The sequence below is a fragment of the Dipteris shenzhenensis genome, chromosome 21, assembly GCF_047967505.1.
Source record: "Dipteris shenzhenensis isolate YYH24624 ecotype China chromosome 21, Dip_SZ_1.0, whole genome shotgun sequence".
Lineage (NCBI taxonomy): Eukaryota > Viridiplantae > Streptophyta > Polypodiopsida > Gleicheniales > Dipteridaceae > Dipteris > Dipteris shenzhenensis.
In genome coordinates this window covers 44,827,395-44,838,811 of record NC_141616.1, presented here as the reverse complement: position 1 = coordinate 44,838,811, position 11,417 = coordinate 44,827,395, and the positions used below count along the sequence as shown (strand labels likewise).

General features: G+C 40.7%; 1 protein-coding gene and 1 pseudogene across 1 annotated transcript; both read left to right on the top strand.

The window, feature by feature from the left end:
- The first annotated feature begins 344 nt into the window (after positions 1 to 344).
- Positions 345 to 987, top strand: LOC147888919 (uncharacterized; annotated as a pseudogene).
- Positions 988 to 5,599: 4,612 nt separating this feature from the next.
- On the top strand, positions 5,600 to 9,443 carry LOC147888918 (uncharacterized). Its single transcript, XM_087392391.1, has 3 exons — positions 5,600 to 6,214; positions 6,366 to 7,342; positions 7,864 to 9,443. The coding sequence occupies exons 1-3, from the start codon at positions 5,673 to 5,675 to the stop codon at positions 9,441 to 9,443; spliced, it is 3,099 nt and encodes a 1,032-aa protein (XP_087248517.1). The 5' UTR covers positions 5,600 to 5,672.
- Positions 9,444 to 11,417: the final 1,974 nt, after the last annotated feature.

Here is an 11,417-nt window from a genome sequence, read left to right as displayed (position 1 = left end):
CAGAGGACCATGTACGCTACTCCTTGCTAGTAGTGGCCACAGTTGTTTTAGATTCTGGCTGGATCCTAGTTATGTGTGTCCCTCATGTTCTTCATTTGGTTGAGCGTTATGCTAGGATCAGCAGATTGGAGTTTGCATGTCAAAAGTACATGCAATACTTGGATGCATATTGTACAATCAAAGTTGGTGGTATTGATCATAAGGTGAGACAATTGTCTTACAATGACCTGTTGAAAGAATTTATGCTCTTGTATAATGAAATGGCTTGTACTAAGCATAAGTTTAATTCTTTTCTTGTCTTTAGGTGGATGTTGTGGTTTTATGCCTTCTTCATCGGGGCTGGTATGTCTTGTGTTTGTAATCCTGGAAATGCTTCCGTGGTTGGTACCAAATTGGGCATTGCTTTTGGAAGTAGCTTGTTTCATCATTATTTACCAACAAGTGAGCAGACTATAAAACATGGAGAGAGTATTCCATGGAGAGGTGCATTGGAGAAGGCTCCATGCATGATGTTGTACTTCTTGGAGTTGTTGTGTCCAATTTCTGGACATGTGGTGGACTTAGGTGCTGGGACTGGTTCTATGCAAAAAGCATGTGTGCATTCTGGGAGAGCATGCTTATCTATTGAGAATGATCTTGACATTTGCTATTCTATATTGCAACCATTTTTGGATGGACAGAAAGGAAAGGGAAATGTGTTAAGCAACTATGGGACTCTAAATGATTCCAAAGATGTGGAAATGGTTGTTAATCTTCCAGATGACTAGTATGTTACTCTTTTGTTTTATCTTTTCAAACCTATTTGTTGGAGAATATTATTATCAATGAGGCATTGATATTGATTGATCTATTTTAGCTTTTTGCCTTCTTATGCAGGTGCTATGGCTGAGATGATGTGTAATGAATGACATTGCATTCAATGCCCCCATCAAAGAGAGAAGGCATCATCGCAATATCTATGTCGATGACATCAGTAAAGATGATTAAGTCTAGTGATTTGACATGAGTTTTTCCCTTCAAGCAATTCATTTTGCTTGTGATGCCCTAGATTTGAACATGCATAACTTTTGTGGTGTCTTGCACCTATTTCATTTTCTAGAGATGTAGAAATCATATTGAAGAACTATTAGTACATCATGTGGGTACCCATGAATATTAATCTCAATATCACATATTCAATTTTGAGCATGTTGGTTTCATAAAACTTTTTCTATTTGCTAGAGATGTGACAATTATGTCATATCTTACTTAAGGTTTGCATGTCAAAACTACGAGTTGTGTACAAATGATCATCATGGTGAATTGAATCTTAAAGTATCTCCTTGATGCAACTAATAAATGTTTCGGCATAGATGCATGCAAATTTGCACCCTAAATTCTTCACCATGTGACTTGCAATCATTTCATCGATAAATCACTATCTATCATGATAGTATGAATGATGGATGATATAAGTGGAGGGTGTTGAAATGAAGTAGACATAAAAAGTAGTTTTGTGAATAAAGGGATTTTATAAACCCTAAATACTATTGGAAAGAAATGTAATTAAATGTATATAGCATCTTTGTGGGGTAGTTTTATGACTAAAGGGTGTGTGATGTTAGTGGCATCTTTGTGGGGTAGAAATGTATATAGTATCTTCCTGGGGTAGTTTTATGACTAAATGGTGTGTGATGTTATGATAAAATTGTCTACAAAATCACAATATAGGCCATGCTCAGAAAAATGTGCTCAGACCGAGACACTTAGAGAAAAGACATACCCGAAGTTGGTATAGGATAATTGATAAGTATTTTGCTAATCTAGGATACATGACATCTAATGCATATCATACTCTCTACTACAAAGTTCAAGGGGAAGACATTACTATTGCACTTTTGTATGTAAATAATCTAATTGTGACAAGAAGCAATGATAGCTTCATCAACAAGCTGAAACAAGGCTAATCTATAGAGTTCAACATGAAAGGTCTTGGAATTATGCACTATTGTCTTGGAATTGAGTTCTGGAGAGACTCAAACAACACCTTCATGAGACAGCATAAATATGGGGATAGTTTCCTAAAGAAGTTTTATATGGCAGATTGTGAGATTGCAGCCACTCCGATGGACCAGATTCTGAAACTTACCAAATATCTAGAAAAGCCTATGGTCAATGACAAGTACTATCAACAGCTCATCGGGATCTCTTATATATCTGACTATCACAAGGCCAAATACTTGTTATGCAGTAAGTTCACTTGCACAATTTAAGGCAAATTCAAAATAGTCTCATTGGAATATAGCCAAGAGAGTCTTGAGATACATCAGAGGTAATAAGACAGTTTGGAATAGAAGACAGAGGAAGTCATCCAAAGTTGCATGGATATTGTGACACCGTGACTATGGAGGAGATCATGAGACTAAGATATCCATATAAGGACATTATGAATTTTTCCTTGGTCAAGGTGTTATATCATGGTTGTCAATCAAGTAGCCAATTGGTTCTTTGTCTTCAACAAAAGCAGAATATAGGGCACTCACATCAAGTGCATGTGAGGCTATATGGTTCTAAAGACTATTGTCAGAAATAGATTACTTTGATGAGTCAAAGCCAACAACAATATGCTACATGATTATCAATCGGCTCAAGCATTAGCCAAGAATCAAGTATCTCAGTCCATGACAAAGCACATTGATGTCAGAAAGCACTTCATTAGAGAAAGAGGATTACTTGGTGACATCACATTGCAACATTGTCACAGTAAAGATAATATTGTAGACATCTTTACCAAACCACTTGGGAAAGAGCTTTTCGAGAAGCACCGACAAGCTCTTGGTTTGACTTAGAGGAAGGACATTTCCATTAAAGGAGTGTAATGGAATGTAATATCAGTCCTTTTTCGAGTCCCCATAATCATCATCTTGAGGGAACGCCTACTTCATGATGTTGATCTTGAGGGAAAATGTTGAGGATTCATCTCAACATCATGTGATCGTATGTGCATAGCACTAACACAAAAGAGTGCTAAAAAGAATAGGGTTGAAAACCCTAACCCTAACCCTAACCCTAAAGGGGTTTTTATATATTTTATAATTTCCAACTAAATCTAGCGTACAATTATTCATTTGTTGTGTGCTCTCTAGCTGTGCCCTCTCTCTTCATCTCCAGTCTTCTCCTCTCATCCCTTCATATTTGTTCAAGGGAAATAAGCATAATGTAATCTATTCAAACCTCAACTAACACTAATCCACCCAACCATGCCTATGACTACCACAAATAAAAAATCTTTGGAAATACCAACCAACATTATGTGGCCCCCACCATCAATAATAATAAATTGCATTTAGGATCTATTCTCCATTGAACAAATCAATAAAAAATAGTCAGCAGAAATTGGGCAGACATGGAGAGGAGTAGTTTAAGGGGCAACATGACAACAAGGATGAGACATGAAAGGAGGACACAACCGAGATGACAATGGCTCTAGTAGCAAGTAGCAAGGATGGCAAGCTAGTCGGTGGAGCCTTTTTGGAGTTGGGTAGCATATAGCTACTAGTAGGCTAGGCTGGCTTGTCCTCAGCTATTTTTTGCATGAAAGTTTAACAATGTGCCTTTGAGCGATCCTTGTACACACACACACAAATAGTTTTAGGGCAACTTGGGGCTATTTTAGATCTAACCTTCCCTTATGCGAAAGAGGGGGGGGGTCACTTAAGAAATTATGTAGCTTTCACATGAGTTCAACATAAGGACATTTTTGAATTATTTTTAAACAAAATAATATTCATAGAGGGACTCATATAAGAAATTCTGAAAACAACTTACAGATTTATAATGAAAAAGGTATCTCTTGATCATACAATATTCACTGTTAAGGAATTTTATAAAATTAAGCCCTAGATGCACGTGATACATAGGGTTTACATTAGTGAGCCTCCCAAGCTATAGCTGTAAAAAGAGTTTTTACAGTAACAACATCAATATAACTATCTATATAAGCATCGATATATTAATATATTGATGATTTTTAAATACTTCCTTAATAACACTTATATTGATGCTTTTGCTTTTTATTTTTAATAAAATGCAAGGTTTTATTGAACCATCCATCACAAATTATGAAAATGTTTGTAGTGATAAGGTTATCTATTTGATGACATCAAATTCCTTCCCATTTAAAGGGCCATTCCATGTCAATTTTTGCATCATTATCCACACATAAGCATCTTGCATTTATGATTGTGCCAATTGGTATTAAAGCCAAATCATCTGCCTATGTAGACCCACCATGTGGAGGCTCTTCTAGACATTGACATTAGTGTGACATCATTGAAGGCAGCAAAAAGGATCAACGAGCTCCTTGTTTTCCTATTTCCTTGTGTTAATTCTAGTTTTTTTAAGAGAGAACACACACACACACACACACACACACACACACACTTTTTTTTTTGTAAAATAAAATTTGCATTATGAAAGCATTTACATTCATTGCTATCCTAGAGTAGGCAACTACTACTCATAACTAAAACAGCAATAAAAAACATCCAGCTAGGCTTGAGGAAGGTCTCGAAAGCAATGATTATCCTAAAGAGAGCAAAGCAAAGAAGCTCAAAAGTATGGGAAGATAGACACTAAAGAAACAGATCGCACATGTGCACACATGCACACACACACACATAGGGGAGCTTAATATAGGGCAAGAAGACATACTGCATTGGTGATTGATGAAAATACCAACATAAATTTTGAAAAAATGCCAATGGCTTCTTTAACTCATGAGTTTTGAAAGCACATCAAGTATTCTTCAATTCTTCCTCCTACTTCTCTTCATAGGGCTAGTGCACATGCATAAGAAATGCAAAGTTTGTGAATAACCTTCGTTTTGTTCACATGGCTAATTGCAAAATTATGTCAAGAATTGAATAGAGCATTTAATATAGGTTTGAGTACTTGCGGAGAGCTCTAGCTGTGGGAGCTAGAAGTTTTTGAATGGCTTACCCACCCAAGTTTGTACCTTTTTCAAAGCGTTGAAAGTAGTTCACCTCAGCACTAGTGCTACATGTCAATTTCCTATTGGTTGATGAGGCAATGGCGCCCTGGTGCTTAACATGACACCTTCAAAATGTGAGATAATAATTTGGACATCAAGGGCGCTTCGCTTTGATCTCAATTTTTATGCTAGCCTCAAAAGATAGCCACCAATGCTACAATTTGGGCACCATGTGTATTGAGCCTTGGAAGATTGTGGATGGAGACTTCTCTTTTTTTATATGTAACTTTTCTTTATTGTTCATTATTTTATGCACCAACCTCTTGTGCTATTTCCCTTGTCCTTTGACATTATTTCATCCAGCAAACGGATGTGACACGTCCCCTACCATTGAGAACACATGGATGTGGATTCTAGAGAGCTGGCACATCCCCTACCATTGAGAACACATGGATCTCTCATTGATGTAACGAGTACTCTCTAGGTTGTCCTTACGACATTATTTCATGCACTTTTGACATAGTCTCATGCACCTAACCTTGTTGGTAATTCCCTTACCCTTCAGAATCATGGATGAAGGGAGTCTTATGCTCTTCGAGGAGAACATGATCCAAATAAACATCCTCTTTCGCTGGGTGTTTGTGGGAGTGAAACACAATTTCTCTTGCCCTTTCTCCCTTAGCTTCTATAGTGCCACAAAATGGCAATGGCAAGTTCTTCTACCTGCAAGCCTAAATCAGCCCAGCCTATTGGCACGCATGCGGTGTTCATTAACCATCGTGGCCTGCGGATCAAGCGTGGATTTGCCAATCATCTCTACATGAGTCTCAAGCAACGTGGGATCACCGCATTTTTTGACGCCGTGGAGCTTCCCAAGGGAGTTAACGTTCGTCCTCAAATGCTGGAAGCCGCTCGTGCAGCAACTGTTTTTGTGGCCATATTGACTGAAGATTATAGTGCTTCTCATTGGTGTCTGGACGAGCTTGTGGAAGCCGTGGGAAGATGCACGTCCTCCAACGACCAGGTGATTATCCCGGTGTTTTTTGACGTGAAACCCGAAGATCTGCGCAGTGTCTCAGCAAAAGACCTGCAGAACGAAAATGGACCTCTTGCAATGGCGTTCAAGGCTCACGTAGATATTGATTGCAAAGGCAAGCACAGCCAAGATAGCATCGATCGGTGGAAACAAGCCTTGAGCTACGTCTCTTGGCTAGAAGGCTTCCGGCTCGAGACCTACAATGGGTAACAACTAATTCGTCGACTCTCATCCTATAATTATATGGTGGTCATTTCAAGTTTTCGTTTTGATCCATCAAACGCAACGCCAGATACAATCGAACTCATCGACTTGCTGGGTGTCAGAATTCGATAATGATATCGTGCTCATGTGCAGTTTCGAGGGCAACTTGCTGGAAGAGCTCGTAGCAACGATAGTACAAGAGATAGACGCCAGGTCCTGGACGTGGAACGATGTCGTGCCCCACCCAGTTGGTCTGGAAAGAAGGGTCCAACGAGTGGTCCGGCTGTTGTGTCTGGACGAAAAGAGAACTGTAAAGTTTGTTCTAATGTATGGTATGAGCGGCGTTGGCAAGACCGTCATTGCTCGAGCTGTTCACCAGACCCTTGCCAAGGAGTTTGATGGAGTAAGCTTTGTGAAAGATTGCGGGGACAAGGAATTGAGCCACATACAGCGTTCTTTGCGGCACGATTTGTTGCTGGACAAAGATCAAGACCCGAGGGACGACATTGAAAGAGGAAGAGCGCTCTTGCGAGTTCGCTTGAGGGAGAAGAAGGTTATGATTGTATTGGATGACGTAAAGGAGTTCACAGACATCACACAAACTATAGATCCAAAAGCCCTTTGTTTAGGTAGCCGCATCTTGGTCACAGCAAGGGATCGAGCAGTGTGTCCTCATGAGAAATACGTCTGTGATGCGTTCAAATGCGATTCGTATCATGTTGAACGGATGGATCCCCATGAGTCCCACCGGCTCTTTTGTCTACATGCTTTCGAACACTCTGGTCCACTAACCGATTTTGAGGAGCATGGTCTCGTGGCAGCGGTTGTTGAAGAGTGCGATGGGCTCCCTCTTTCCCTGGTCGTGCTCGGAACTCACTTAGGCCATGTTACTTGTCCTGCGGAGAAGGGTGGCAAGCAAACGCAGTTAAAAATCTGGCAAGAGACAATCCAGAAGCTAAGGGATAGTGAATACACAGAAGGAAAGATAGCAGGCAGACTCAAGATTAGTTATGATGCCCTGGAAGAAAATGAGAAAGAGATGTTTCTGGATGTGGCTTGCTTGATGATTGGAGAAGAACTGAGTTGTGCGCAATATTTCTGGGAAAGTTTGAAAATTTACCCTTCTAGTGGTATGAAGAAGTTGATGCGACGTTGTCTAGTAGAGGTTGACGAAGGTTGCGGGACAATGACAATGCATAATCAGCTGAGAGATTTGGGCAGGGCAATTGTGAGGAGGGAATTCAAAGAGAGAGGCGAATGGAGTCGGATTTGGGCTGATGACGACTTGAAAAACTTAGCTACAAGTGGAAAGGTATGTAAGTAGTATAATGGAGTTCTTCTCTTGCCATTCGCACATCTAGACTGCTGCTTACGAGTAACGTGCTTTCTACAGATTGCGACTTACCTGTTGCTAGCACTACGTTAATGTGTGATGAGGGTATATTGTGATGAAATGTGGTTTTTTTGGCCGGTTGGTAATGGTTGCAGAGCCTTGCGAAAGTACGTGGGATTTCCACTTCCTTGCCTAAGCTGGATGCAGATCTCCTTTCTCGTATGGAGTCCTTACAACTGCTCTTCTTGAAGGGAACGCTCTTAGAGGGGAATCCTAACGGACTAACCGAGCTGCAAATTAGGTGGCTGAAATGGTCAGGCTTCCCGTCCAATCCTCTACCTAAACTGCAATTTCTTACGGTGCTGCAAATTCGCAACAGCAAATCCAAGTTTTGCAGCACAAGTGCAACAACTGGTCTAACAAGTCGTAGCGTTCCAGTAGCCATCCAACAATCAGGCCGGAAGCGAAAGCGGGGTGTTTTGACGTGGTTCTCGGAAGGGTGGGAATTTTTCACAGATTTGGGCTGGCTCCAACGTGACTTTATGCTAGTGAAGCCGCTTCCAAGGAGCTTGGGTTGTGCCACTCTGTTGAAGCACTTGACGTGTCCTGCGTTGGGCGGCTTACCACCATCTTTTGGAAATCTTCGAGCACTAGAGCATTTGCATCTCACCGATTGCAGTAGCCTCTCGCGACTGCCCTCAAGCTTTGGGAACCTGCAAGCCCTCGTTTACTTGCGAATGGATAATTGCACGCGCCTCTCTCAATTGCCCTCAACGTTTGGGGATTTGCAAGCCCTTAAAAGCTTGCATATGGGTAATTGCAAACGCCTCTCGGAGCTCCCGTTAACCTTTGGGAATCTGCAAGCCCTTATGTGCTTGCGTATGGACAATTGCACTAGCCTCTCCCAGCTGCCGTCAACCTTTGGGAATCTTCAAGCCCTTTGGGACTTGCAAATGGGTACCTGCACGCGTCTCTCCGTGTTGCCATCAACCTTTGGGAATTTGCAAGCCCTTGAGAGCCTGATTATGGATAGTTGCACAAGCCTCTCGCATTTACCGTCAGCCTTCACGAATCTACAAGCCCTTGAGATATTGTGTATGGATAATTGCGCAAGCCTCTCGGAACTCCCATCGAACTTTGCGAACCTACAAGCCCTTGCATACTTGTCTATGGATAATTGCACAAGCCTCTCGCAACTTCTGTCGACCTTTGGTAATCTACAAGCCCTTCGGCGCTTGTCTATGGCTAATTGCACAAGTCTCTTGCCACTTCCATCAACCTTTGGGAATTTGAAAGCCCTCCAACGTTTCCGTCTAGATAATTGGACAAGCCTCTCACAGCTGCCGTCAACGTTTGGGAATCTACAAGCCCTTGAGCACTTGCATATGGATAATTGCACAAGCCTCTCGGAGTTGCCCTTGACCTTTGGGAATTTGCAAGCCCTTGCTCACTTGGAAATGGATTATTGCCTAGGTCTCTTGCAACTACCCGCAACCTTCACAAATCTACAAGCCCTTCAGGACTTGCATATGGATAATTGCATTGGTATCTCACAATTGCCTACAAACTTTGGAAATCTCCAAGCCCTTCAACGCTTATATATGAGTAATTGCACAAGCCTCATGCAACTACCATCAACCTTTGGGAATCTCCAAGCTCTTCAGCACTTATACATGAGTAATTGCACAAGCCTCACACAACTCCCATCAACTTTTGGGAATCTGCAAGCCCTTAAGTACTTGCATATGGATAATTGCACAAGTCTTATGGAACTCCCGTCAACCTTTGGGAATTTGCAAGCCCTTCAAGAGTTGAGGATGGATGGTTGTATAGGCCTCTCGAAACTTCCATCGACCTTTGGAAATCTGCATGTGCTTGGGATTTTAAAATACGGATAGTTCGCCTTGCCTCTCCAAGTTTTTGCATCTCGTCAAGATGAATGTACATCGCAAAGGTAGGGACTAAAATAAATACTATTGCCTTCTAGTATTGTGCATAATAGGGAGATGCCGCAAGAGTCAAATTTGTTTAAAAAAGACAGAAAGATTAGCCATTTTTCTACTTGAGTTGGAAATTAGTCACTAGAATGTGGTACTTTTTAAGACACCTACTTTGACATAACAGCTAAAGAATTTGATTTTTTTCCAAGTTTGCAAATGTCGATACTCTACTATCTTTTTAAGAAATACACCTTTTTTTAGTATTTAATGATTCAAAAATTATAGATATTTCATTTTGTAATGACACCTTATCTTTACTAGTAGTCAAGTGGTAGCTTGGTGACATTTACTTTATTTTTCATTTTCAAAGATACTATAAGGGATTCAGGAGGGATTCAAAGGATCAATGGAATGGATCATTATGTAAATACCATGTGTATCAATTGTAAATACCTTGGTATTGGGTGAGAATTGATTTGAAACATGAGGTGAAATTATAGATACTAGGGAGGATGAGTCATATACACGTCCATGCAGGTTATGTTGAACCAGGAAAGGAGAACAAGGTTTGCCATCTCAAGAAAAGTCTTTACGGCTTAAAACAAGCACCCAGAAGTTGGTACAGCAGAATTGACAAGTATTTTGCTGATCTGGGATACATGAAGTCCAATGCAGATCATACTCTCTACTACAAAGTTCAAGGGGAAGATATCACTATTGCACTTTTGTACGTAGATGATCTGATTGTGACAGGAAGCAAGGATAGCTTCATCAGAAAATTAAAACAAGACTTATCTGCAGAGTTCGACATGAAAGATCTTGGACTTATGCACTATTGTCTTGGAATTGAGTTCTGGAGAGATTCGGATAGCACATTCATGAGTCAGCTCAAGTATGTTGATAGTCTCCTGAAGAAGTTTCATATGGCAGATTGCAAGATTGCAGCCACTCCCATGGAACAGAGTTTGAAACTTACTAAAGATTCAGAAAAGCCTACAGTCAATGACAGATACTACAGGCAACTCATTGGATCTCTTATATATTTGACAATAACACGGCCAGATATTTGTTATGCAGTAAGCTCACTAGCACAGTTTATGGCAAATCCAAAACAGTCTCACTGGAATGCAGCCAAAAGAGTCTTGAGCTACATCAGAGGTACAAGACAGTTTGGGATAGAATACAGAGGAAGTCATCCACGGTTGCATGGATACTTTGACAGTGACTATGCTGGAGATCATGAGACCAGGAGATCGACACAGGGATATGCATTTTTCCTTGGTCAAGGTGCTATATCATGGTTGTCAACAAACAAACAACCAACTGTTTCTTTGTCTTCGACTAAAGCAGAATATAGAGCACTCACTACAGGTGCATGTGAGGCTATATGGCTCAGAAGACTATTGTCAGAAACAGATTACTTTGATGAGTCAAAGCCAACAACAATATACTGTGATAATCAATCGGCTCAAGCATTGGCCAAAAATCTAGTATATCACTCCAGGACAAAGCACATTGATGTCAGAGAGCACTTCATCAGAGAAAGAGTGTTACTTGGTGACATCACACTGCAGCATTGTGATAGCAAAGAGAATGTTGCAGACATCTTTACCAAACCACTCGGTAAAGAGCTATTCGAGAAACACTGACTAGCTCTTGTTTTGATGCAGAGGAAGGACATTCCCATTAAAGGGGTGTGTGGAATGTAATGCTCAGTCCTTCTTCGATTCCCCAGAATCATCATCTTGAGGGAAGGCCTACTTCATGATGTTGATCTTGAGGGAAGGTGTTGAGAGTTCACGCTCAACATCATGTGATCATGTGTGCATAGCACCATCACGTGATCATATGTGCATAGCACTAACCTTATAGAGTGCTATAAAGGAAAGGGTTAGATCCCCTAACCCTAACCCTAAAAGGGTTTGTATATAT